This window comes from Echinops telfairi, unplaced genomic scaffold (assembly GCF_000313985.2).
Source record: "Echinops telfairi isolate 266 unplaced genomic scaffold, ASM31398v2 ScPeMD7_7424;HRSCAF=8462, whole genome shotgun sequence".
Classification (NCBI taxonomy): domain Eukaryota; kingdom Metazoa; phylum Chordata; class Mammalia; order Afrosoricida; family Tenrecidae; genus Echinops; species Echinops telfairi.
This window is the reverse complement of record NW_022111324.1, coordinates 7,524,520-7,551,975: the sequence shown is the minus strand read 5'-3', so window position 1 is coordinate 7,551,975 and position 27,456 is coordinate 7,524,520. Positions and strand designations below refer to the sequence as shown.

Genomic DNA, 27,456 nt, shown 5'->3' with positions numbered 1-27,456 from the left:
ATTGTTGGAAAATTTTTATCAAGGTCTTCAGTCTGAAGTTGATTAGACATTCAATCTATATGTACTGATAATTTGTGGTCATTACAGTGCAAAAGTTGAAAATAAAGAAGGAACCATAATTTGAAAACATGGTCTTAGTAAGATAAGCAAAGCTGGAGAGTGTATGAAAGAATTTCGCAAGGATAACAATGACTTTTTCATCACAATTACCTTTTTTCAACAACACAAAAGGCAACTATGTAAGTGAACTTCTCCAGATGTAACACACAGAAGTCAAAGAGACTATGGAGAAGGTCAATATCGCAGCTAAAACCAGGCCAGGGAGCTGACTGTGGAACAGATCATCAATTGATTATGTAAGTCCAGGTTGAACTTGAAGAAAATTAAAACAACTCAATGAGAACCAAAATATGACTATGAGTTTACCCCATCTGAATTTTGAGACCATCTCAAGAACATATTGGCTGCATTGAACACTACTGACAGAAGATCTGATGAGCTGTGGGATGTCATCAAGAACATTATATATGAAAATATATATATGAAAGCAAATATATGAAAGCAAAAGATCATTAAAAAGGCAGAAAAGAACAGAGTGGATGTCAGAAGAGACTGAAAATTTGCTCTTAATCACAGAGTAGCTGAGGTAAATGGAAGAAATAAAGTCAAAGAACTAAACAGATAATTTCAAAGGGCAGCTTAGGAGACAAAGAAAAACATTATGAAACATGCCAAGACCTAGAGTTAGAAAATCAGACCGGAAGAGCATGCTCAGCATCTCTTAAACGGAAAGAACTCAAGAAAAAAACCTCCAGCCTCAAGGTGCAATGCTGAGAGTCTATGGACAAAATATAAGCAAAGTAGGAAACATCTGAAGAAAATGCAAGAACGCAGAGTTTCTTTCCCGAAGAGAACTAGTCAACATTGAATCATGTTAAGAGCTAGCCTAAGAGCAAGAACAAAAAAAGTCCAAGCTGAGAGCATTAGCCAAAAGCAAGGCTCTCAGAATTGAAGGAATACCAACCGTGATGTTTCAATAAACCGATGAAGCACTGGAAGCGCTCATTTGTCGATGCCAGGAAATTTGGAAGATGGCAAAGGTGACCCAACAGATTGAGCAATTTATAAAGCAGTATTATTGATATCACATGTCAGTAAAATTTTGCTGAAGATCTTTCAACAATGGTTGCAGCAGTCTATTGACAAGGAGGTGCCAAGAGGTTCAGGTTGGATTCAGGACAGGATGTGGAATTAGGGATATATTGCTGATGTCAGATGAATCTTGATTGAATGCAAAGAATATCAGGAGGCTGTTTTATTGGGTTTCCTTTGGCTATGTGGATCAAAACAAACTATGGATAATCTTGAGAAGAATGGGAATTCCAGAACACTTCATTGTGCTTATGGGATACCTGGACATGGACCAAGAGGTGCAGCAGGGTTGTATCCTCTCACCATGCATTGTTAATCAGTATGCTGAGAAAATCATCAGAGAAACTAGATTATAAGAAGAAGAATGAGGCATCAGGATTGGAGGAAGGCTTATTAACAATGTGCAATATGTAGATGACACCACCTTGCTTACGGAAAGTGAGGAGGACTTGAAGTACCTGATGAATATCGATTGCAGCCTTCAGTGTGGATTACAACTCAATATAAAGAAGATCAAAATTCTCACAACCAGTTCAATAGGTAACATCATATTAGGACAAACATTTGAAGTTGTCAAAGATTTCCTCTTGTTTGAAACTACAGTCAATGCTCAGGCAAGCAGCAGCCAAGAGATTAAATGAAGCCTTGCTTTAGGTAAATCTGCACAAGGCCTCTTTAAGGTGCTGTAAAGCAAGGATATTACTTTGAGGATTAACGTGTACCTGACCCAAACCATAGTATTTCCTATCGCTTCACGTGCATATGAAAGTTGGACTTTAAATAAGGAAGACGGAGAAAGAAGCGATGCATTTGAACTACACTGCTGCCAAAGAATGTTGAAAATACCCCGGACTGCCAACCCCCCCGCCCCCCAAACATCTGTTGTAGAAGAAGTTCAGCCAGAATACTCCTTAGGGGTAAGGATGGCGAGACCTTGTCTTACGTATTTTGGACCTGTTGTCAGGAGAGACCAGTCCCTGGAGAAGGACGTCATGCTTGATACAGTAGAGGGTCAGAGAAAAGGAGGAAGGCTCTCAAGCAGATGCACTGACACAGTGGCTGCAGCTGACACAGTGGGCGCAAACAGAGCAGTGGCTGTGAGCAGGGCGCAGGGCTGGGCAGTGTTTAGTTCGGTAGTACATGGGGTTGACACGAGTCGGAACCCACTGGACAGCACCGAACAACAACACCATGAGTTGGAATCAACTTGATGGGAGTGGTTTCGGGTTTGGGTTTGGGCACCTTCAAAGAGTAAAGAATTGTTTACTGAAAAATGCTTTCCCACCCCTTCTGAACTCACTCACCATTGTTACACCCACCCTGTCCCACTCTCTATGCTCATTATCTTCATCCTTTCCCCACAATTCTCCTGTTTCTCTTCGGTGCCAGGAATGTGTCCATCGGGGTTGCCAGTGGGATTGTCTTCTGTGGAATTGTCGGACACTCTGTAAGACACGAATACACAGGTGTGTTGAGCTACTGGATCTCAGCTTTCCTCTCAACAAACAGTGCCCTGCCCCTGGGCTCCGTGGCAGGAAGTGCAAAGATGAGTAAGATAAGGGCTGTATGCTCAGCAAGTTTGCATTCTTCCCGATTCAACCACGCCATGCAGTTTGACCCATTCACAGCTCAGTGCGAGTGAAGGGGTCATTTCTGGGGATAGGCATGGATATAAAACTGTCATGATTGGAGGGAAGCAGTAGTAGCCGGGAAGGAGGGGCCTTTACAATGATTTACTGTTCACATTAGACGATTACCACTGTTAATTCTTGGAATACATGATGTCAGATTCTTAGACGTTTTTAATATTGACATTATGAAAAAATAATACTAATATAAAATAGAAGAACAACTAACTGTTATCTCAATATTTCACTGTTTTTGCTATTGATTCCTCTTCAATCCTATTAGGGTTTAAGATATCTTGACATAACACATCTAAAAGTATCTCTATCCTGAGATTGTTATGTCTCAAATGATACTACAGCTGAGGTTTTTCTTCAAAATTCACGCAGTGTTGGGAGTGTGTGAGGATGAGGCTGTGCCTCACCTGGGAGTTAGTACCCCAAGATGAAGCTTATACTTCTGCACCTTGAACCAGAAGACCAGCTGCACCTCATCTGTGAGACCTCAGACCTGTGGCCAGCCCACGTATGGGACCCTCTCTTTATTCAGAACCCTTCTATTGTTGAATAAATCACCTCCTTGGCCTCCCAGTTGAGGTGGAAACTGGTGGCGTAGTGGTTATAAGTTGGGCTGCTAACTGCAAGATCAGCAGTTCAAAACCACCAGCTGCTCCGAGGGAGAAAGAGGAGGCTTTCTACTCCTATATAGAGTTACAGTCTCAGAAACCCACAGGGAACTTCTACTCCAATCTGTGGGGTGGCTGTGAGTCAGTACTGACTTGATGGCCATGAGTTTGGTTTAACATGAGCCTTGGTGGTATACTGGTTATAAGTTGGGCTGTGATCTGCATGGTTGGCTGTTTGAAACCACCAGCAGCTCCTCCGGACAAGACTGGGCATCTACTCCCCTAAACAGTTAATAGACTCAGAAACCCACAGTGGGTTCACTATGAGTCAGCATTGACTAATGGCAATGAGGGTTGTTGTTGGGGTTCTTTTTGAAAATTGAGTCAACTGAATATTTTATAACCATTGGCTGAATGTGGGTAGTTGAAGCCTAGACACGTGTGTTATTCATGAGAAGTCAAGAGAGAGAGTAAAGGGGTAAAATGCCATGTGGGGACAGCCTGCCTCATGTAACATTCAGCCCATTGGCTGTTTTCTCTCTGTTCTTTGCCTTCCTGCTACAGTCATTGGTCAAAAGGTCAACATAGCCGCCAGAATGATGATGTATTATCCAGGAATGGTAACCTGTGATTCTGTTACCTACAATAGCAGCAACCTACCAGCCTACTTTTTTAAAGAGCTTCCAAAGAAAATTATGAAAGGTGTTGCGGATTCTGGACCAGTCTATCAGTGTTTGGGCCTTAATGAGAAAGTGTGAGTGTGGTGCATTACCTTTGCAAGTTCTTTAATAAAGATGAAATGGGAAAATTGTAGTAAAGCATTTGGTTCACCCAATTCAGACTTGAAGCCAATTCTTGATATTTAAATCTCTTTCCCTACCTCAGACCAAGATTTTAATTTCAAAATCTCATCTTTCCTCCATCCTACTTAGCTATATATATGTAGCGTGGTAGAAGACCCCATTTCACCCTCAGTGCTGAGAATGATTCTGCAAAGTTATTCAAGCAAAATAGAGAATCTGCCCCCTTGCCCCCGCTTTGTTTATCTAGTTATACCCAATCACGAACCATGAAATATTTACCAGTCATGCCAGCTGTGTGCCCACAGGATTGGTAGGGATAAAGGTGAACAGGATATTATACCTGCTCTGAGTCCTTGGTGTGATGCATTCCCAAAGTTCCCAGGGTAGGGTTATGGGCATTCCTTTGAGGTTTAAAATTTGTCACTGTCTTCCAGTCATTTTCATGATAATGTTTTAACTCCTGGCAATGCCAGACAGTGCAACCTTCTGCCTTTCCAACCTCCTCACCTCTGGGATGCCGATGCGGATTGGCCTCACCACCTCCAGCCCCCAAGGAAAACCATAGTCAGTTTTTGAAAGTCAGCTTCAGGATCTATTCTTGTCCCAGCTCAGACAGTTTATCTCTTTCCTCTTCTACTTAACTCCATAGCATATGCCTCTACTAGAGCACTTATCACCCGATTACATCATAATCATTGACTTGAAAAGCTTTTCACTCACTACACTGTGAGTTCCTTGAAGATTCTTACTATTTCTTGTTCATCCTTACACACCCAACCGTTGACACATAGTAGACACTCAAGAATGATGGCTAAACAAATGAATTAATAACTTGAAAGTAGAAAGACATTATTCTTTAATCATCAAGCTAGGCTCTTGGTTTGCAAGGGTCAGACAATAGAAGATGGCTGTGGGTGATTCAAGAAGTCTCTATTACTATTCATCCTTGTATTCCTAGAGCTTAGAAAATTGTACTTGGTAGAAGGAAGTCACCAATAAATGTTATTAGAATAAATGAACAGATAATAATCATTTGAGTGAACACTTACTGCTAGACACTTTGTCTCAAAATATATAACTTACTCTCAATATCAAGTTGATGAGCTGGAAACCATGCTCTCCATTGTATAGATTTAACCCGCTCAAGACCCAGTTATTTTCTGCTTTACATTTTTTCTTGAAGCATGTTTTCAGTAATGAAGGCATTTTTAATAAAATAGAAAAATGTTGTTGACGTAATATGGATTTTGATACAATTAGCAAGATACTTATGTTCCCAGAAGGGTTCCGGTGCTGGGGTTAGTAATATGTGATGAGGACTATTTCTTCCTATTCATGCAGTTATACAAGCCCCCCACCAGATGACTGTATCCACTAAAAGTGGGATAGCAGCTTCCCACTAAATCCCAGAGGCATAAAATGTAGGTGGTCACTATAGGTACCGTGGTCACCAAAGATTTACAAACTGAGGCTTGGAGATGTTAAGTAAGTTGTCTGTACTCTCCTCATAAGCAATGGAGTCAGGTTTGAAACTGCCATAGTTATGCTGAATTATAACAACTATAAAATCTTTGTGGTGTAGGACAAGCATTAACTGGCTTCATGAATATGTAGGGAATCATCTGACCTTGTCTGTATTTGGCTGACCTTGGCTGGGATCATTCATGTGTCATGGGGTTGTTAGAGTGACTTCAGTTACAGGGTAACCTCAGTTGGAATAACTGAAGCAGTTCGACTGACATAATCAACTTAGTTTGGCTCTCCTCCAGCCAGCTCACCCAGGCATGTTGGCATGAACAATCTGAAGAGTAAGAGGGAGCAAGCCCCACTACTCACCCACTGGTTTTCAAGCCTCTTCCTGTGTGGCTGCACCCCATTGGCTGAAGTAATTCACAAGTGGGAGGGCAGGGCATAGTTACATAATAAAGAAATAGATACAATTGGGGGTGAAAAACTGGAGCCATTCATGTATTCAACACAGAACCAAGACTATTCAATCCCAGCATCTGCACTCTACCTGGTTTCCGCAACCATATCTGCAGATATAGAGTAGAAATGCAGATACAATCGTGGATGAAGTCTGCTTCCTGTTCTGAAAGTTCCCATTCTCATGGGAAAGACCCACATCTACAAAATTATATACTCAATATTACACGAGAGAGCTCAGTACCTCAATATGTGCTGCCCAGAGGCATCAGAAAATTGTGTGAACATGTAGAAAAAGAAAGGGTCCCTGGTGGCGCAGTGTTTAACATTTGGTTGCTCACCAGTAGGAAGCCGATTGGAGCGCATCCAAGTGCACCATGGGAGAAGGTGTGGCAGGCCAGCTCTGTAAGGACACGTAGCCTTGAAAACCCTCGGCAAGCAGTGCTGCTCTGTTCTCTAAGGCCTTTTTGAGTCAAAATTCATTGGACAGTAATGGGTCTGGTTTGGGTTTACAGAGAAGAGAAAAATTTGTTCTGACTAAAATGATCCTTTGAGAGCTAATGTTATGTAGTGGACAAGTTGGATGTACCCTGTCCTAAGTTGAGCTCCTGACCCTGTGGTGTCTTGTGTCACCACGAATCGTGGATCTGGGACAAGTTAAGCTGTGCCTCAATTTCTTCATTTGGACATCATGATAATAGTACCTTCTTCAAAGGGGTTTTTGGTCTGCATTGAAGAAAATGATACATACAAACGCTTGTAATTGTGTCAAATGTGTAGCATCTGTATCTACCTATGTACTACAAAGGTGAACTATTATTGTTTGAGCAATTGGTAGAAAGTTTCCTGCCCCACATCCAAGTCTGTCGGGTCTCCCTTGGAAGGGGCTAGTCCTACCAATGTAGACTCAGAACAAAACAAAAACCAAACTCACTGCCATTGAGTCAATGCTGACTCATAGTGGCCCCATGTGGGTTTCTGAGATGTTTACGGGAGTAGAACGCCCAGGTCTTTCACAGAGCCGCTAGTGTTTTTGAACCGCTGACCATGGGGAGTGTAGCCCAACCCATAACCACTATGCCACCAGGGCTCCTATGTAGGCTCAACAACCATTTATTGACCAATGTGCCTGGTACTGTGGTAAGGGCAGCAGCACACGCTGTCTGGATTCTCTATTGCCAAGTAACAACCGTGCCTCTTCTTTCTCTCGAGATCTCGACCTGTGAGTCAGGGACACTTGTTAGAGAGTAAAGCAAGCTTTCTGGAAACTAAGAACTAGTCACTCATGGCTTCGATAGTCCCTTGTTTTGAATCTAACACCTTCTTTTCTTTTCTTCTCCTCTTCAGCATGTTTGGTTTGGCGAACCTCAACTGCAACAGAAATGAGGGTTACCCTTTGCTGGGTAGGTAGAAGGGGCCTGGCTTTTTAAACCTCTTTATTGAACTATAACAAAGCACACAGAAAAGCACACACATGACAAGTGTGAGGTTTGACGAATTAACGCCGGACAGGCCAAGAACAAAACAAGACGATTGGCTCAAAACTCCCCCTGCTCTTCCTTCTCCTGTGCCTCGCAGACGCCCACCCCCTAGATTCACTTCGGTCTGCTTTCAAACTTCCACGGACGCACTCAGACACTTGTAATGACGTGCATTTGCCTTCTCGTACTGGATGAACACCAGGGTAAAAGACTCATCTATGTTATTGGGTGGAGCTATAATTTATTCACTTTCATTGCTATGTAGTGTACATTTTATAAATACTCAGAAAGTTCATTATTATCGTTGTGCGCAACATCTGAGCTCATTCCAGTTTGGGGTTCTTATGAGTAATCCTTCTGTAAACATCCTGGTGCATCTTGATCATCGGGTGACCCATCTGCACATTTCTGTTGAATATATGTATGTATTCTGTTGAGCATCTATATAATATATATATGTACGCATGGAATTGTTGGAACGTGCACAACTTTGTAGATGACACCAAACAAGTTTCCAAAATGATTGCATTTATTTATATTGTAAGAGGTCCAGTTGCTCCTCATTTTAACCAACAACATGGCTTGATCGGTTTCTACAATTTTCGTATTTTTGTTGGTATGTAGAGCTATCTCGTCATGGTTTCCATTTGGCCTCCTCTGCTCTGCTTGGGTTCTTTCCCCGATGTTTACTGCTCATTTGGGCACCTTCTTTTGTAAAATGGCTATACATTCTTTGGTCTATTTTCATTGTCAATCTGGTTGTATTTTTATTACAGATATGTCAGGATTATTTATATCTTCTGGAAATCGATCCATTGTCATTTGTTTATACCGTGCATAACTTTTCCCACTGTGCTTCCTATTACACTGTGTGAATTGTTTTGTTAATGAATACAGGTTCTTAATTTTAATGAGTTCAACTTATTCATCCTCTCCTTTCTCGGAAACTCACAAGGACAATTCTACTCTGTCCTATAGGCTTGCTGTGTGTCCAAATCAACTCAGTGGAGGTGAGGTGTTTTGGTTTTGTTGTAGTTTGTATATTTTATAGTGAAGAGCTTTTGAGTCTCATTTCACACATTTTGCTCAGTAAAAAGCCATGAAGGTAGTTATCTGTGTTCTTGTCCAGAAATGCTATTGTTTTGCCTTCGACATTTTAATTTGTAACCCAACTGGAATTGGTGCTTTTGTGATTCAGAGGGAGAGTCTATCATAAAAAAAAAAAAATCTAACTTGTAGCTAGTTAGAGATATAGACCTCAGAGGAGGCAGGGAGGCAGGCATGAGGATGGTCTGTGGACTGTGGGGACAGCCATTTCTAGTGGCCCTTTATGTTTCCCATTCTTAGACCCAAACATCCCTGAGCATTTCACCCCAAGCTAAAGCCCAGTCATAGCCCGCTTAGGTCAGTGAAGAGAAGGCTCTGTTCTATTCTTGGGACCAACACTGCCTCCAAATCTTGGTGTCAACAGAATCTAAAGCAAGATGACAGCTCCCGAACTGCCAGGGGCACCTCAGCCAGGGGCACCTCCACTTTCACTGCATCCGGTGGTTTTCAGATCTTCAAGCAAATCTCTCATTGAAGTCCAAATCCCCACACCCCTGAGGAAAAGGAAGGCCCACTCACACTCTTATCTTAGGCCTTCGCTTCCTTCCCAGGATGTGTGGGTGACAGTGATTGACAGTATGTGGAAGTCCTAACCTCTTGCATACAGACCTAGTATGACAGTCGTATCATCCCGTTGGTACAAGAAAGCATAGATTGCTCAGAATCTAGTCTTAGTGCCTTTTTACCTGGGTTCTTCCAGTACGATGAAATGGATATTAGACTTACGCATATTCCCTTAAAGCAATAGCTAAAAATCAGGCTGACGGAAGTTAACAGTATGAGCAATATGCCCTTCTTTTGTGAGAACACCTATAAATAAAAATCCATATAAGCTAATTAACAATATAAGGACTCCTGGGGGTGTGGTCAAGAGCCCTGGGGGTGTGGTGGTTACACGTTGGGTGCTGATCCATATGGTCAGCAGTTCGAAACCACCAGCAGCTCAGTGGGAGAAAGACTGGGCTTTCCACTCCCGTAAACAGTTACCGTCTCAGAAAACCCACAGGGGGTTGCTCTGAGTCAGCAGTGTCTGGATGGCAGTGAGTTTGGTTTTGGTTTTGATGGCGTGGTTGTAAAGTGCTCAACTGCTAACCAGAAGGTCATTGGTTCAAACTCACCAGCTACTCCTCAGGAGATCCATGTGGCAGTCTGCCTCCATGGAGATTCCGGGCCTTTCAAACTTTATGAGGCAGCTCTATCCTGTCCTACAGGGTCACTGTGATTTGGATTTGACTCAAGGGCAGTGGGCTTAATGTTTTGGAATTAACAACGTAGCTAACAATAAACTATAATGAACTGTGTCCTGTTGGCGTTTGAGTCAAAATAGCTACCCTTGGAATTAATGACCCTGATTTTCAACAAAGACATTAGGTAATCCCTGGGTATGTATTTGCTCTCACCGAGGTATTTCATAAAGGTGCTCTTCAATGCCTTCTCCACACGTGCACAGTCTGCCCCAAATGAGGCTCCAACTCTTTTGATAGAAATTGCTCACTGCTTTGAATTACAGGTCTTCCAATTTATTTCCTGCCCTCCCATGCTTCCAAGAGGGTACAGTTTGTTGTCAAATGTCAGCCAGGGCATCCTGTTACATATATTTAAATCCCATAAGAAAAAAAGAAAGGAAAAGTGAGAGGGAGGCAGTAAGGTGACTTGTATTTTCCTTGTCTACAATGGGCATGTCTTCTACATTGAGCACATGTTATTTTTGTAATAAGAAAGAAAAAAGACCCACCACGGCAAAACAACTGAAGCTTATTTCCACCGAGGACATGGGTGGTCAGTGTGATACTGACAAGTATTTTTACTTTATTTTTAGATGCTATCAAGTTTTCTTCTAATCACTCCACATCCTTCTAGTACACCTGAGGTGGTGTAATAGTTCATTTATAGAGGACAAGTTTCCTTCATCACAGAATCTGAATAAAAAATAAGCTATGCCTAAATTGTCCACTATAGATACTTAATTTGAATGAATTTATTTCAATATATAATAATCTGCAGTTTAATACTAGTGTGTTGTAGAAATAAAGAAAAACCAACTGGAGGATCAGATAACCCTAATTTAATTCTCGGTTGTGCAATCCAAACATCTATTTTTTGCACTATGATTATATGAACATTTTAATGAGTTATAATAATTCTTTCCCTCGCAACTAGTGAAAATCAGGTAAAACGATGAAGGTGCATTATTAACTGCAAAGTGCTAAAGAAAGCTTTTTTTCTCCCCAATTTAAAGAGCACAAGGTCCTGAGAAAGTCAGTGATCCATGCTCGGGGAGTCCAAGAGTGGTCATAAAAGGGCGTCACTATGCATGTGTGTGTGTTGATATCTCTCTCTTTAGAGACATCACTAAATATCTCTAGACCATATTATGTTGATTGGATTTGCTCCCTTTTTAAAAAACAAAAATAACAGGACGTGATAAGGAGATCAAATACTTCATGTGCATTATGAAGGAATATTTGCTGTGTAATTGTAGCCGAATCCTGATGTATGAAGGATTATCAGGCTATGGAAAAAGCCAGATACTTATGGAAATCGATTACCTGGCCCAAGGTGAGAACCACAGGTGAGTGTCTTCTAATAACCCTTTCTTGTCAGCCTAGGGAAAGGGGCAGTCTTCAGAAAAGAGTGTCACTTCACACGCCTGTCATTTATATGATTTGTACTGTGTAAACTATCCTCAACTGTATCAATCAATGCATGCCATGGTCATTGTATCAAATACATAGTGATACACATATGAAGAACAAAAACAGAAGCCAAGCTCTTTCTGAAGGCTCTGATTGAATGCTAGGTAGGATTTTTTTTGGTAATAGGTTTTTGAAAACTTCCTAAGTGATCCTAATATAGACAACTTGAGAATGCCTGACCTTGATGCTGGGACCCAGGCAAAAATTGGGTCTGTAAAGCCAAAAAAAAAAAAAGTATCCATGCAGCAGCATATGGAACCAATGGTTTCAGCCATTTACTCCTGAGAGTGCAGATAGAGAATCTGGGCTTCTGGATCTTCCTCTGGATGATAGGCCTTGTGATCTGGACTAATGTATCTTATACCCCAAACTAGTTCCCTTTCCATCAACTTGGATTCATGGTGGCCCCAGGTATGTTAAAGTAGAACTGTGCTCCATCGGGCTTCAATGATTGACCACCAAGTCACCTTCCCACTCAGCTCTGAGTGGACGCAAACGTCCAACCTTTAAGTAAATAGCCAGGCGTGTTAATCATGTGCACTGCTCAGGGACTCCTAAAGTTTTTCAGTTGGGTTATTTATCTGTTGTCATGCAAAGAATGTCACGGTGCTCTCCTTTGAGATAATCCATCTAGCATCCCACAAGCGTAAATATTATGGTCATCAATAACAGTAATGATGATCAAAACAAAGATGATGGCTCCACACACTCTTTCACCATTAACCTGAAGGTTATAAGGGGAAAATAAATGCTCATTCCTAACCTTGTGTATTTTTTAGCTGTATTTCTACTCTTTTTCTTAATGTTAGGCCTAAGAAAAACCAGCTCTAACAAATCAAACATTTCTGAGGGGATGATTTACAACAGCCAGAAGAGATGCATGCATGCATTCATTCATTCATTCACTTAATAAGTAGCAATTACTTCCCAGGAACTGTTAAGTGCAAAAGTCCCCCAAATGAACACCTGCTCCTTGCCCTCAAGAGCTTTCACAGCAGAGGAGGCAAGAAAGAGAGGGAACAGTACAAAGAGAATATGGGGAGGGCAATGTCAGACATACGCAATAGGGTCTAACAGAAGCCCAGAGAGGGAGGGATATGTGACCCAACCCAAGATGGCAGGCTTCCAAAAGACCGCTCTGAGATTTAGGGAGGAGCAGGCCATGGAGGATGAGGCCGGCACTGCAGACCGTGATATGGTTCCAGGCTGAGGAGCAGCAGGAACAAAGGCATGGGGAGGAGGGAGTTCCACCTGTGTAGGGCATTCTCACCAGTCTGCCCTCGCTGATTGCTAGTCAGAGAGATGGTGAGGAAAGGCAGGTGGAGGCCATGGAGAATCCAGTAGGTCACAATGAGGACCATGGACTTGTGTCTCAGCAATAGGGGCCAATGAAACTTTGTTTAAGCAGGAGAGTAATATGAGAAGATTCCTATTTAATGAGACCCTTCACGTTTAGGCAGAGTCCACAGCGTGCTATTTGGCAGTCGTATAGTTAAGAATCTGAGGACCTGAACCAGGGCAGAGGGGGTGGGACTAGAGGTGAGGGCATAGCTAGGTTCAAGCATCAGAGGTAGGAATTTAGTAGAATGTGAAATATGTCAGAAGCAGGAATAAAGAAGAACTTGCAGGTAGTTTGGGTAAATCTGTCATTACAAGTAAATGTGACGTGTCTGAGCTCCCCTGTAACATTAGTCCCCAAAATAACCTTATGAGAATCTCTCTTTCCTGACTCTCGCTTTCTTATAAACAGGACTATTGCTATCACCTTGACCAAGGTCAACTTCCATCAAAATTTTTACACCATCCAGATACTCATGGCAAGTGTGCTGGGTTTGGACACGTGCAAACACTATAAGGAACGGCAGACCAACCTCCAGAATAAAGTCAACAGGCTGTTGGATGAAAAGTTCTACTGTCTCCTCAATGAAATTTTCCATGTTCAGGTAGCTCAAATTCTCCACGAAATAGCGATGGGGTAGAGGGTAGGAGGGGCAGGGACTCCTGCCTGACGCCATACAACAGCACCTCTGTCTTTTATTGTTCTTTTCTCATCTGGAGCATCCAGGTGTCAAGGAGATGGCACCCACCCACCCCACCACCACCACCCACCCCCCGTTCTCCCAGAGAGCACATCCACCTCTGGACACACTGTATTCGTCTGGGTCCTTTAGAGAAACAAATCCACAGAAACGCATATGTATAAGAGAGAGTTTTATATAAAGGTTAAGTGCACATCAAGAAAATATCCCAACCCAGTGCTACCCAAGCCCACAAGTCCAACATTAACCCATTAACCCATATGTCCAACACCAGTCCACAAAGTCCTCCTCCATCTCACAAAACACACACAATGATGCCGACTGCAGGAGGAAAGCTGGATCAGTGAATGTGTAAGCATCTCAGCACTGGCAGGGGCTGCTCCAGCACCCAGGGCTGCATCGGGGTAGGTCCATGCTGCTTCTCCTGAGGGATGTCTTGCAGGAAGTGAGCCTTGCCAGATGAAGCGGGGAACTGGTTAAGGCAGCTGCACCCTGGTGCGACCATCACAAGCAAGAGACCTGAGAACTCGAAAGGCAAGGCTCACCGAGCCATTTATCCCTCCACCCTTCAATTAATCCCACATGTGTTCATCCGCCAGGTTGGCACAATAAACTAACTCACGCACATTGGAGTTCTCTAGAAACACCATACCCAAGAAAATCTCACTGGCCACCCACTGGTTCATTTTTTTCTCGCCTTCCCACCATTGGCAGCCATTCCCAGTACAGACCGTGACCTGGTTTTCCTGCTCATACTGGCTACAATGACGGGGCGTCAGAGCCTCAAGGGAAGTTGTAGATTACACATCCCACTCACAGGAAATGGCACAGATCAGTAAAGTGACCTGTCCAAAGTTACCCAGTCAGCAGGTGCCTTTATTATGTTTTCATATTCAGTGGTCTCTTAATTCTCTTTACAGTTTCCCATTTCACGGGAGGCCTCTAAGCTGAGTTTCTTGAAAAGGCAAAAGCAACTGGAAGCATTATTTATGAAGATCTTGGAGCAAGTAAGAGCTGCTGTGGGTTGAGAATGGGAGTTGGGGTACAAGATGGAGGGACAGGAAGATTTGGACATTTCACCACAAAGCCAGGGGGCCCAGGGGCTCAGACTCCATTGGCAAGGAGCCTTGAAGTATGTCTAAGTTTCATCCTAAAGGGCTTCATCTGTCTCCCTTCCAAACACCACACCAAGAATCTGTTCAGAATTTAGATATTCAGGCTTGAAGGGGGCTCTTCACTTTTCTTCTGGGAGTTAGACTTTTCCCCAAACCAGCTCAGTTCTATATAGCGAACTGCCTTTTCCAAGAATGAGCTTTTTCCAAGAGTAAAAATAATTAGGACCCAAGGAATGGTTAGGGAGGGGTGTATCACTGTCCATCAGATTGAAAAAAACAACTCTCACTTGCTCAGACCCTCAGTGGAGCTTTAGGAAAAGTATGAGAAGGGAGAAACTTGTAGGCTCAGGTATTCCACAATGAGCTATTTCCTGTGTGGCAGTGCAGTGAGGAAGCTCCGCTAGGACCACAATCAGGTGGTAGCTGAGGTTTGGTCCCTGGCACTGGTTGGTGCCTCTAGGTTGTGCGATAATGAGCAGGGACTTTTGAAATCTCTGTCCACGTCACTAGCTCAAGTTAGTGTTGGAAAAATGTTCTTGCTGTCATAAGGCCACTAGACTACATAACCTGCCTCTAAGGCAGTGGGTCTCAAACCTTTCTAATGCCGCGACCCTTTCATACAGTTCCTCGTGTTGTGGTGGCTCCCAACCACACAGTTACTTTTGTTGCTACTTCATCACTGTCATTTTGCTACTGTGATGAATTGGGAGATCCCTGTGAAAGGATTGTTCGACCCCCAAAGGGGTCACGACCCACAGGTTGAGAACTGCTGCTCTAAAGTCTCATCCAGTTCCAAGGGTCATTGATTCTGTAATTCATCTTACTTGTTCCCCTGAAAACTCAGCTGTCCCACAGTGGTTAGCTAAATGTTTAAATGACATTTAACTTGGGCTAACTCACAAAAGGAATTTAAAGAAGAAGAAAAAAATCAGTTCTGAAAACAAGTTTGATAATTCTATGTAAAGCAAAACTGGCTGGTGAACAACAACTCATATATATTATACTTGGTATATGAAAAGTCTAAGGCCACTCTGCCTATGGAGCCTTTGTAAGACACCTCTCTCGCTGCTCTCTCTAGAAGCCGGGGAATGTTTCCTTTGGATTTGTGAAAGCATTGATCCACTGCTTTCTAACTTCCAAAGTTCCTATTGAAAGTCTAAAGTCATTCTTGTCCCCAGTGTTAATGAGATACAAAACCAAAAGACTTACTATTCCTAGAAAAAATACAATTTACTCATGTCTGTGATGTCGTCTGTTTAGTGAAATCGTCCCCAACCACGAAATCAAACCAAACCAAGCCAACCGACTTTGAGTCAAGTCCAATGCACAACAACCGATCGAGAGTTCAAAGGCGATCCAGAGTTCAAAGGCCATAGATCTTGATGGGCGCATGACGGGCTTATCTTTCTCCCGTGGAACAGCCGGAGGGTTGGACGTGCAGTTGGCAGTCTAACGCTAACTGACAATGCTGCCAGGGCTCCTTTCCTTAAACCACCGGGCTCATTCTGCTTCCTTGGGCTTCAGTGACACTTTGGATAGTTCTTATTAGACTCCACACACTATATTCCTACTGGTGAACGTGACGCCCTCAAACGGTCAGCACTTGAGGAAAGCAGCCATAAAAATTCATCTTTGTATCACTACCGATTGGTAGAGTGTCTGCCCTAAGTAAACGTTTAGTACAAGGTCATAATACAATCCTCCTCTTCTCAGGGACTCACACACACACACACACACACACACACACACACACACCCTCTCAAATTCACTGCCATCGAATCGATTCTGACTCACAAGGACCCTGCAGTGAGCTACGTGTTGAACTATTAATCTCAAAGTCAGCAGTTCGAGGTCACCTCAGGAGAAAGATGAGGTTTTCTACACCTGGAAGGATTTACAGTTCTACTCTGCGCTATGGCGTCACTGTGAAGGCAGCATCAGTAGTTTCTAAATGTCACGTTTTGGACTGCTTTCATCTCACTTATCTAGGGAGCTTATTTTAAAAGAATGGACTTATGCATTCCACTCCTACGTGTGTGCTACAGCAGGGCTCAAGCTGGGCCTGTCAATCCACTTAGCATTACAGGCCTTTGTTTTCAAGGTTCTCGGTTAGGTTTTGACGCAAGTTACCTAACCTTAGTCGTCTAACTTTTCTCAGCACGTGGTTTAAATGCACCACCTCCTGCTGAACTTGGGAGGACTACGCGAGTTGACATGTGTAAACATCAGCATACTGATACCACGGAGACCATTGGCTTTGTTGACATTTGAGAGAACCCACTTCAGTCTCCTCATCTTAAAGCTCAGGAAGCCAGGGCCAACAAAGCACAACCGATGTGCAATTCATGTCTTTGGTTTCTGTTTTCACTTTTGTGCCCTCCGTTTACAAGTCATTCACTGGTCAGGCTGTCGTATGACGGAAACTCACTTTTCCATCAGCCTCATCTTTTACAAATGGAATGCGAACCAATCAGGGTGCAGGGTAGCAACGATGAAACATATAACTTTCCTCTAGTTCTTGAATGCTTTCTCCCTCCCACTATCATGATCCCAAGTCTGCCTTACAAATCTGGCTAGACCAGAGGACATACATTGGTACAGATAGCAACTGGAAACACAGGGAATCCAGGATAGATGACTCCTTCAGGACCAGTGGTGAGAGGGGCAAGGCCTGGAGGGTGAAGAAGGGGGGAACCAATTACAAGAATCTAGGCATTGCTTCCTCCCTGGGGGATGGACAGCAGAGAAGAGGGCAGAGGGAGACGTTGGACAGTGTAACTTATGACAAAACTATAATACTTTATAAATTATGAAGGGTTCATGAGAGAGGGTGGAGGGAGGGCGAAAATGAACAACTGATATTAAGGGCTAAAGTAGAAGGCAAATGTTTTGAGAATGATGAGGGCAACAAATGTACATATGTGCTTGACACAATGGATGTATGTATGGATTGTGATAAGAATTATACGAGCCCCCAATAAAATAATTTTAAAAAATTGAATGCAAATCTCTCGATGAAGTAAAATGCTCAGAGCCAGTGATGGGCTAATCTCTACAGGCTATGTTGGGGATATGTCATAAGGCAGGATATAACACTTGATAAAGATGGTTTGACATTTTAACATTTAAATATAAAAATCACATTTTGGTTATAAAAACATAAGGGAAAAGAGTGGATTGGTCCCATCTCTTCTCACGGGCAGCTAAAAGAAGCTGAGTTGTCCGAGGCTGAGAGTAGGGCGAAGGTTCTCTACATTTAGACGAGGCACTGGAAATATGGGACCCACTGTGAGAGGTTTGATGTTACACAATGTAAGCTCCACATCTTGTTTAGTACTGTAGCCCCAGCACCTACGACAGTGCCTGGCAATACATGCTTAATGAATGAATAAATAATTCAGACTAGTTAGCGAGGGTAGGCTACACAACAAAAGGGATCTCAGATCTATTTGTAACATACACCATAGTTTGAACTAGAGTAGCCTTAAGGGCTAGCCAAGCCGCGACTGGATCCCCTTTATTGACGACCACACATTCAGCACTTAGCTCAGTGGGTGCTCAGGGTGCTTAGGAAGTAGCCGCTGAATTATATATTGGTCAAATACATGTTCAGGAGGTCTTCATTAGCCAATGAATTCAAATGGCTTATAGTTAGCATATCAGTTATTTTATGAGATGGGCATTTTGATCGGCTTTTATGGGTATTCTCCTGTAGCCCCATCTATAAGTATAAATATGCATTATCTTTATACAAAGATAATAGTTAGATACCCTTCACTGCCTTCATGAAATACCAAGCAAGGGTCCATTCCAACCAAGCTTTGTTCAAACTGATACCCATCCCACATAAATGGAATCTAAACGAACACAAAGTCATTGGGAAGAAAAACGGGTTAAGATGGCTGGTCCCTGGTGTGAGTGGCCATACTAGGAGGGTAGAGGGAGAGTGGGTAGGAAAGAGGGAACCAATTACAGGGAACTATATGTGACCTCCTCCCTGGGGGATGGACAACCGAGGAGTGGGTGGAGGGAGACGTCGGACAGGGCAAGATATAACAAAATAATAACAATTTATGGATTATCAAGGGCACATGGGGGAGGGGGGAGCAGGGAGGGAGGGGGAAAATGAGGACCTGGTGTCGGGGGCTTGAGTGGAGAGGAACTGTTTTGGGAATGATGAGGGAACTAAATGTACAGATGCACTTTACACAATTGATGTATGGGTGGATTGTGATGAGAGTTGTATGAGCCCCTAATTAAATGATTAAAAAACAAACAAACAAACAAACAAACAAACAAACAAAAAGATGGCTGGTCCTTTCCCCGTCATTGCACCCACACCAAAAGCTCAATTGACACACGGCCATACCATGCTGATGCTGTTAGCTGCCGTTGAGATGACCCCAACTTAAGGTGAGCCCATGTGTTACAGAGTAGAACTGCTCCACGGGATTTTCTTGTCTGCAGTCCTTTACAGAAGCAGTTCACCAGGCCTTTCTCCCGTGGAGCTGCTATGTGAATTTGAACTGCCAACATTGAGGTTGCCGGCTGATGACAAACTGCTTGTCCCACCCAGGCTCTCCTGCGTGCTCACGCACACATATAAAAATTAGACGCCACCTATGACACGTTCCTTTCTGTTTCTCCACCTTGCGCAGACAGTGAAAGAAGAAAGGATTATTTTCATCATTGACGAGGCCCAGTTTGTAGACTCAGCCTCGTGGAACTTTTTGGAGAAGCTGATCCGAACTGTCTCCATCTTCATCATCATGTCCCTGTCTCCCTTCCTCGACATCCCCTGTGTTGCGGCCAGCGCTATCATGAAGAACAGGAACACCACCTACATCAGCCTTGGGGCCGTTCAGCCGAAAGACATCCTCAACAAGATCTGCCTCGACCTCAATGTGAGTGGCATCCGCAAAGAACTGGACTCGTAAGTAAGCCCTTTGATTCTGTCAAGAAATCCATGGACATCTCTGTTCATGCCCCACACTCGGACTTCACCCAATTCCTTAGGATGTACATGGAAATGTCATTAGAGTGTTGCTGCCAGCCACACCTTTTGAAGAGACCATTCATAAAGCTTGTCAGGATGGGCACTGCTCACTTTTGCCCTGTGATGATCCCTGTTATACATCCCCAAACGTGGCTTAGAGATATCAGTTACATTTCCCATGATCAAGGCCACCAGCATCAGTAAGTGATGGAAAAGGCAAATTTGTTCAAACTAAATGTCAGAACGTACAGTTACGCAGGGCTTACTCAGCTGGCAGTAGTGTAATCAGGCATTGGTTTGTTCTGTCTATGGCAGGGATTTAAGGTTGACTGTCCAGGGGGTGTTTTCTGAACTTAGCCATTTTCCTTCTGGTTTTGGTAGTGGTCTCTAACGTGAATACTGCATCTTCCTTAGCAAGCTGTTTACAATTCCACCTGGGCATTTGCACCCATTCTTTTTAATAAGATTGTTTTGTTCCTTGAAAAAGATGTCTTGAATTAGGTCTCATTTAAAACAGCTCCAGACACAAATTGTGCACATGCTCTCTCTCTTTCTCTCTCTCTCTCTCACACACACACATCTGTGCACACACACATCTGTGTACACACACATATCTGTGTGCACACCTGTAAGCATATACACACACATACACACACACATATAATTTAAAGAGAACATTCATTGAGTATTTTTTTAAACTTACTTTTGGTTTAACAGTTTTGTTAGTGTATCATTCATATAACATAAAAGTCAGTGGTTTAAATATATTAAAAAGAGTTGTGCAACCATCACCACAACCCATGCTCTTCATTCTTGTACCCACTTTTGTTAGTTCTCCATTACTCATGACCTCCCCTGCCATAACCCTTAGGCACTATTAATCCAGTTATCTCTATAGTTTTAGCTCTGCTGGATTTCACAAAAAGAAACCAGACAAGCAGCTCCAACAATGACAATAAGATAAAAAACAGCACAACCTCAATCCAAAATAAAGATAATAGAAGACATGAAAAAAGAAGAATAATTTATAAATTATCAAGGGTTCGTGAGGTGTACAGTTGGTGAGGGAAGGAGGGGTAAAATGAGGAGCTGATACCAAGGGCTCAAGTAGAAAGAAAATATTTTGAAAATGATGATGGCAACAAATGTACAAATATGCCTGACACAATGGATGAGCGTATGGATTGTGATAATAGTTGTATGAGCCCCCAATAAAGTTAATTTTTTAAAAAAGAAAGAAAGATAATAGAACTAGTACAAATTTAAAATGGGTCAAAAGGAAAAATCAAATTAAACAAAATTATATATATAGGTATAACTATAGATATGTATATAAAAAGATAGGTGTATTTTTCTAGGTATGTATATTTAATTAAGTATAATAGGGAAGTAGATGAAATTTGGACCCCTATTTAAATCCTACTCCAGTGGAAAAATGGTTTGTTTTAATAATGTGGCAATGTAGGATACTCATCTTCCCTACATGGTCACTGAAGACAAAATAGGTACATAAAGAAATGTGGTGAAGAAAGCTGATGGTGTCCAGCTGTTAAAAGATAAGCATCTGGGGTCTTAAAGACTTAAAGTCAAACAAGCAGCCATCTAGCAAGGAAGGAATACAGCCCACATGGAAGAAGCACACCAGCCTATATGATCATGAGGTGTCAATGGGAAAAGGTATCAGAAGTTCAAAATCAAGCAATCAAAGAGATGTGAAGGAACATAGGCAAGGTGGAGACCCAAAGCCCATCTGTAAGGCAACTGGACAGCCCCTCACAGAAGGGCCACATGGAAGGGATGATATATCCAGGGTTCACTATTGCACTGATGGAACACACAACTACCCTCCAGTTCTTTAAAAGTTCCTCCTCCCACTATTACGGTCCTAGATTCACCTCACTAATCTTGCTAGTCCTGTGTATGTACATGGGTGCAGCCAAGATCTTTCAATACACTAAATTCGAGATAGAGCATCCCCTCAGAGACAGTAAGGGGAGTATTGACTCCCTGCGGGCACAGCGGAGAGAGGGCAAAGAAGGGAAAGGGGAGAAGGGGGCAGAGAGCTGTGATGGCTGTATACCCCACTCGAAGGGAACAAACATCAGAATTTAAGGAGAATGGATACATGGGATGGTGTCAGTTAAGGCAAAAAATAATAATAAATAATATTACTATATAATATTCTGAGGGTTCAGGGGGGTGGTAGGGTGGTGGAGAGAGGGGATAACAGGGAGCTGATATCAAGGAGTTCAAGAAGAAAAGAAAATGTATTGAAAAAGATGAGGGCAGCAATTGTACAATTATGCTTGATTTAATGGAACTATGGATTGTAATAATACCTGTAAGACCTCCTGATAAAATGTGTGGTTTTTTTTTATTTAACTTAACTATATCTGCAGTACTAATCTACTTTCCAATGCACTCTGCCGAGGGTAAGACTATTCACATCCCTAGTCAATGGTCTGAGGGAGTTCAGTGAAGACCTAATGTATGTGAGGACTCTGCAAATGGATTTTGGGCTTTAACTATCAAAGCCTCCTGCAAATTGAGTGCTCAGAATTTGAGCTCTAACACAATTCTCTGCACTGATCTTGGATTTTACTATTTACAATCCTTGGATCACACAGGCTCAGATCACACACTCCTTCCATGTGAGCTTAGCTGACACCTCACTTAGCTGACAAACCTTTCAGACCCCTGACACTATTCTTTCTGATAGCCAGGCACCATCTGATTTCTTTGCCCTACTTTGCTAAAGTGCCCATATCTTCAGTGATCACTTCATGAGGGCAAGTATTGAGCAGGGCCCATGGTAAGAACTAATTGTTCTTAGTTTAGGACCTACAAATAAGGGTAAGCTAAAAATCTATTTGTATATCTAAAGTTTACATATATTTCTGGTCCACTTTAAAGGCAGAGGTAGAAATCACAGGGGCAGTTCTACCATGTCCTGTAGGATCACTATGAGTCAGAATCAACTCCATGGCAGTAAAATTTTTTATATTGAGCAAAGGAAAATATGCATATCGAGGAAAGCTCTTTAGACTAAAATACATGGATGTTTGCTTATACAGGTTAAAAGCTTAAGCAACTAAACATTGCTGAGGAAAGCAGTGAGGATTAGACACAGACACAGATTTCAAAAATGCTTATTCACTAAGACAAGGCTATGTCTATAGGACTAAGACATGTCATAAAAAGCAAAGAAAGTATGAAAATAGGAAGTATATGGTAGTCTGAAGCTGCCAATTATTTTGTCTCTCACATTTACTTTTTGACCTAGCAATTCTGATTCTAGGAATCAATCCCAAAGGTACACTGGCAAAAAATATGCAATTATATATGGACACATATTTTTGAGGGGGATATTATGTTTATAAGGAAAAGACTGACAACATCCCAAATGTTCATTGCTAAGGGGGAGGTTGAATGAACCGTGATACATCTACACAGTGGAGAACTCCATCTGCACAGTGCATCAGTAAAAAGAAAACATGTACTGGTATGGAGGGATGTGAAATCGCATGTTGCCTTTTGTCTAAGAAAGTGGGGAAATGTGTGTGTCTACTTCTATGTTTAAAAAGAAGGATTGGGAGAATAAGTGAAAAATGAATCATGATGGTTGACCTGCAGGGTAAGGAAGGGAAGCAGAGTGAAGCCGCACCTTACTAGATTGTTCTGGCTGTGGAAGGATTTTCTACATTATTAAAACGTAAACAGCAATCCCTACAACGGGACAACAAATGAACCAATAACAATATCAAGTGGGTAGCATGATCCCACATCTCAAGTGATATTAAAACACAGTATATTCCAAGTGGTGTAAAATATTTAAAACGAAAACAGCAATCCCTACAACGTGACAACAAATGAACCAATAGAAATATCAAGTGGGTAGCATGATCCCACATGGAGAAAACATCTCAAGTGATATTAAAACACAGTATATTCCAAATGGTGTAAAACACTTACTTCAATGCCCATCAACAGATGAATGAATAAAAATAAGATGGTCTATAGATACAGTAGAAAGGACATTCTGGTAAAATCTACTATACAGACGAGTCTTGAAAATAACATGCTGAGTGAAACAAGTCAGTCACAAAAAGAGAAATATGATATGAGCCTACTTATTTTAAATATCTAGAATACCCAAATATATAGGGACCCAAAATTTGTGAGTAGTCTGCAGGAGCAAGATGGAGTGGGAAAGGAAGTGGCTTTGCTTCGAGACCACTGCCTTTTGGCTAATAGTGATGGAATAATCTGGAAACTACTAGTGATGGTGGCTGCACACCATGTTGAATATCATCAATGTCACTAGCTTCCTCATGTAAAAATCGACTTGAAGCATGTTTTGCTTGGTGATATGTACAAGTACAACCATAAAAACCCAAACCACAGAGGTTTACTTGTTTGATGCTGCTGAATTGGTTCTGACGCATAGCAACGCCATATGCAACAGAACGAAGTACCCCGTGGCCCTGCACCAGCCTCACAATCACTGCTGTGTTTGAGCTCGTGGTTACAGCCACTGCGTCGATGCATTTCACAGAGGATCATCGTCTCTAGGCAATGGAAAACAGCATCGCATGGGCCAGGCACACCTTAGCCCTCAACGGGATATGGCTCCTTTTTAACGCTTTAAAGAGATCTGTTGCAGTACATTTGTCCAGGGCAATAAGTCTTCTGATTTCTTGACTGCTGATCCATGAGCACTGATTATGGATACAAGCAAGATGAAATCCTTGATAACCTCATTCTTTCCTCCTTTTATCACGAGGTTATCTGTTGGCTCAGTTGTGAGGATGTGGGGCTTCTTTACATTGAATTGCGATCAAAACGGAAAGCACAATGCTTCATCTTCCCCAGCCAGTGCTTCGAAACCTCCTCGACTGCGGTAGGCGTGGTTGTGTCATCTGCATACTGAAAGCTGCCAGTACCCCTTCCTCCAGTCATCATGCTGCATTCTTTTTCATAGCGTCCAGCTTGTTGGAAATTTGCTCAACGTACGCTTGGAATGAGCGTGGCGATAAGATACAACCCTGAGACACCTCTTTGCTGATTTTAAACCAAGCAGTATTCCCATGTTCTGTTTGAAGCGCTGCTTCTGGGTCTGTGCACAAGGTCCACGTGATGAGCAGCTTAGTGTTCTGGAATTCCCATTCTTCTCAGTGCTGTCTGTAGTGATGATTCACACAGGTGGATGCATTTGCGTCGTTAATAAAACATAAGTTGATGGAATGCTCTGCCTTCAGGCAAGATCCATCTGACATCAGCAATGATATCCCTCTGTCCATGTCCTCTTCTGAATTTGGGCTTGAATTTCAGACAGCTTCCCATTATTGGTTGTTCCTGATAACATGAAGAAACTAGTACGTGGATCAAGAGGCACAAGGAACAAGGGAAAACTGCACGGTTTAGAATCAGGGAAGTGGTGCGACACGATTCTATCCTCTCACCGTACTTATCCAATCTGTATGCTGAGCAGATAATTTAGAGAATCTAGTTTATATGAAGAAGAATGTGGCATCAGGATTGGAGGAAGGCTTATTCACAGCCTTCAATATGCAGATAACACAACCTGGCTTGCTGAGAGTGAGGAAGACTTCCACGAACTTGCTGATGAAGATCAGGGGTTGCAGCCTTCAGTATGGATTATAACTCAATGTAAAAAAGACCAAAATCTTCACGACTTGACCAACATCATGACAAAGGGAGAAAAGGGAGGGCAAGGAATGTACAAATGCGCTTCACACAATTGATGTGTGTATGGATTGTGATAAGAGTTGTATGAGCCCCCAATAAAATGATTTAAAAAGAAAAGAAACATGGAGAAAAGGTTGAAATTATCAAGGATTTTGTCTTCCTTGGAACCCTAATCAATGCTCATGGAAGCAGCAGTCAAGAGATCCAAAGACGTGTTGCATTAGGTAAATCTGCTGCACAAGACCTCTTTAGGTTATTGAAGAGCAAGGATGTCACTTTGAGGACTAAGGTGCACCTGACCCAAGCCATGCTCTTTCCAATTGCCTCGTATGCATGTGACAATTGGACATTGCATAAAGAAAACTGAAGAAGAATTGATGCATTTGAATTGTGGTGCTGGAGAAGAATATCAAAAATTCCACATACTGTTAAAAGGACAAACCATTCTACCCTGGAAAAATACATCCACAGTGCTCTTTAGAGGCAAGGATAGTGAGACTTCATCTTACATACTTTGGACATGTTATCAAGAGAGACCAGTCCCTGGAGAAGGACATCATGTTTGGTAAAGTGGAGGGACAGACAAAAATAGGAAGGCCCTCAAGGAGATGGATTGACTCAGTGGTTGCAACGATGGGATCAAATATGGGAGCAATTGTGAGGCTGGCACAGGACGCGGCAGTGTTTTGTTTTGTTGTGCATGGAGTTGCTATGGGTCGTAACCGGCTCAATGGCCCCTAGCAACAACAAAAAAAGCCGAGAATACCGAGGTTATTTCATTTTTGATTACGTTCAGTTTTCCTAGATTTGTGCTTTATACATTCCACGCTCTGATATTAATAGCTGTTGGCATCTGATTCTTCTCATTTTGAACTGTGCTCCATCAGTTAAGGAAGGTCCTGAAGGTCCTCTATTCAAGCCATTACGGTTGACTACCCAGAGAAGGCTGCTCTTTGTCAGTCGTATTTTGAGTGCCTCCTGGGTTAGGGCATAGTAGGTTACATGTTGTGGTGCTAACCTCAAAGCCAGCAGTTTGAAATCTCCAGCAGCTCTCGGGGGACAAAGATTTAACTTTCTACTCCCCTAAAGAGTTACAGTCTTAGAAATCCACAGAGGTAGTTCTACTCTGTCTTACAGGGTCACTATGAGTTGGAATCAACCCAATGGCAGTGAGTTTTGAGTTTTGCAACCTGAAGGGGGGCTCCTCTTTTAGCACTATACCTGAAACTGTTTGCTGCTACTCATAAGGTTTTCAGTTAATCTGACATATTCTACTGCTTTCATGAAGTCTTCACTGGTTAATCCCTCAGAACTAGGTACCCCATTGCTTCTTTGTAATCTATGCTTAGTCTGGAATTTATTCACCTTGGGAGACCCTCATGGTGTTTGAATTACTGATGACATAGTTTCTAGTATCACAGCAACACACAAGCCACCACAGTATGACAAACTGACAGACAAGTGGGGGGGGTTTGCTCCTAGAATCCTTCAATATTGCAATTCCAGGCTTCATTTTTTTCATCCTGTTCCTTCACCCTGAGAAATGCTGAGCATGTTTTTCTATTTAGATTTTCCAAGTCTACGTCTTTGTTCATTTCGTTATAATACTTGACTTTGTCTTCTCAAGCTGCCTTTGAAAACTTCTACCCAGCTCTTTTGCATCACTTTTTTTCAGTTGCTTTTACTACTCTGTGTTCAAGAGCAAGTCTCAGAATCTCTTCTGACATCCTCTTTTGGTATTTCTTGTTTGTTTGTTTTTCCATGACATTTCCTGTCTTTATTATGAGGTCCATGCACAACTCATCTGATCTTTGGCCGTTCGTATTTAATGTGCTCAGTCAGCAATTCAAACCCACACTCTGATCCTTGGGAGAAAGATGTGGTGTTGTGCTTCCTTAACCTATGGAACAGTTCTATTACATCCTACAGCATCTCTATGAGTCACACTTGACTTAACAGTAATGGGTGGGCATTATAAAATGAAAGGTAATGGAGAGACACAAACAGAAATGAAACACTAAGACACCCCCTCCCCATAGGGGCGCCAAGTGGTCCTTTGGGGGCTTGCTATGTGGGGAGGAAATTACTTCTCAAATACATCCCTGAATTCTGCTGCTAAAATTTGCTTTAACCTTTCACATGGAACCAACCCCGCCCCTCCCGCCTAGTCCCAAGCTCTTC

General features: G+C 42.4%; 1 protein-coding gene across 1 annotated transcript in view; it reads left to right on the top strand.

Moving 5' to 3' along the window:
• Positions 1–27,456, top strand: part of ADCY10 (adenylate cyclase 10) — a 98,069-nt gene that overhangs the window by 26,196 nt on the left and 44,417 nt on the right. Inside the window, exons 10-16 of the mRNA XM_004706750.1 lie at positions 2,542–2,618; positions 3,968–4,157; positions 7,480–7,535; positions 11,139–11,292; positions 13,167–13,359; positions 14,376–14,462; positions 19,229–19,503. Of these exons, the coding sequence (XP_004706807.1) occupies positions 2,542–2,618; positions 3,968–4,157; positions 7,480–7,535; positions 11,139–11,292; positions 13,167–13,359; positions 14,376–14,462; positions 19,229–19,503 (1,032 nt within the window). The remainder of the gene's footprint in view (positions 1–2,541; positions 2,619–3,967; positions 4,158–7,479; positions 7,536–11,138; positions 11,293–13,166; positions 13,360–14,375; positions 14,463–19,228; positions 19,504–27,456) is intronic.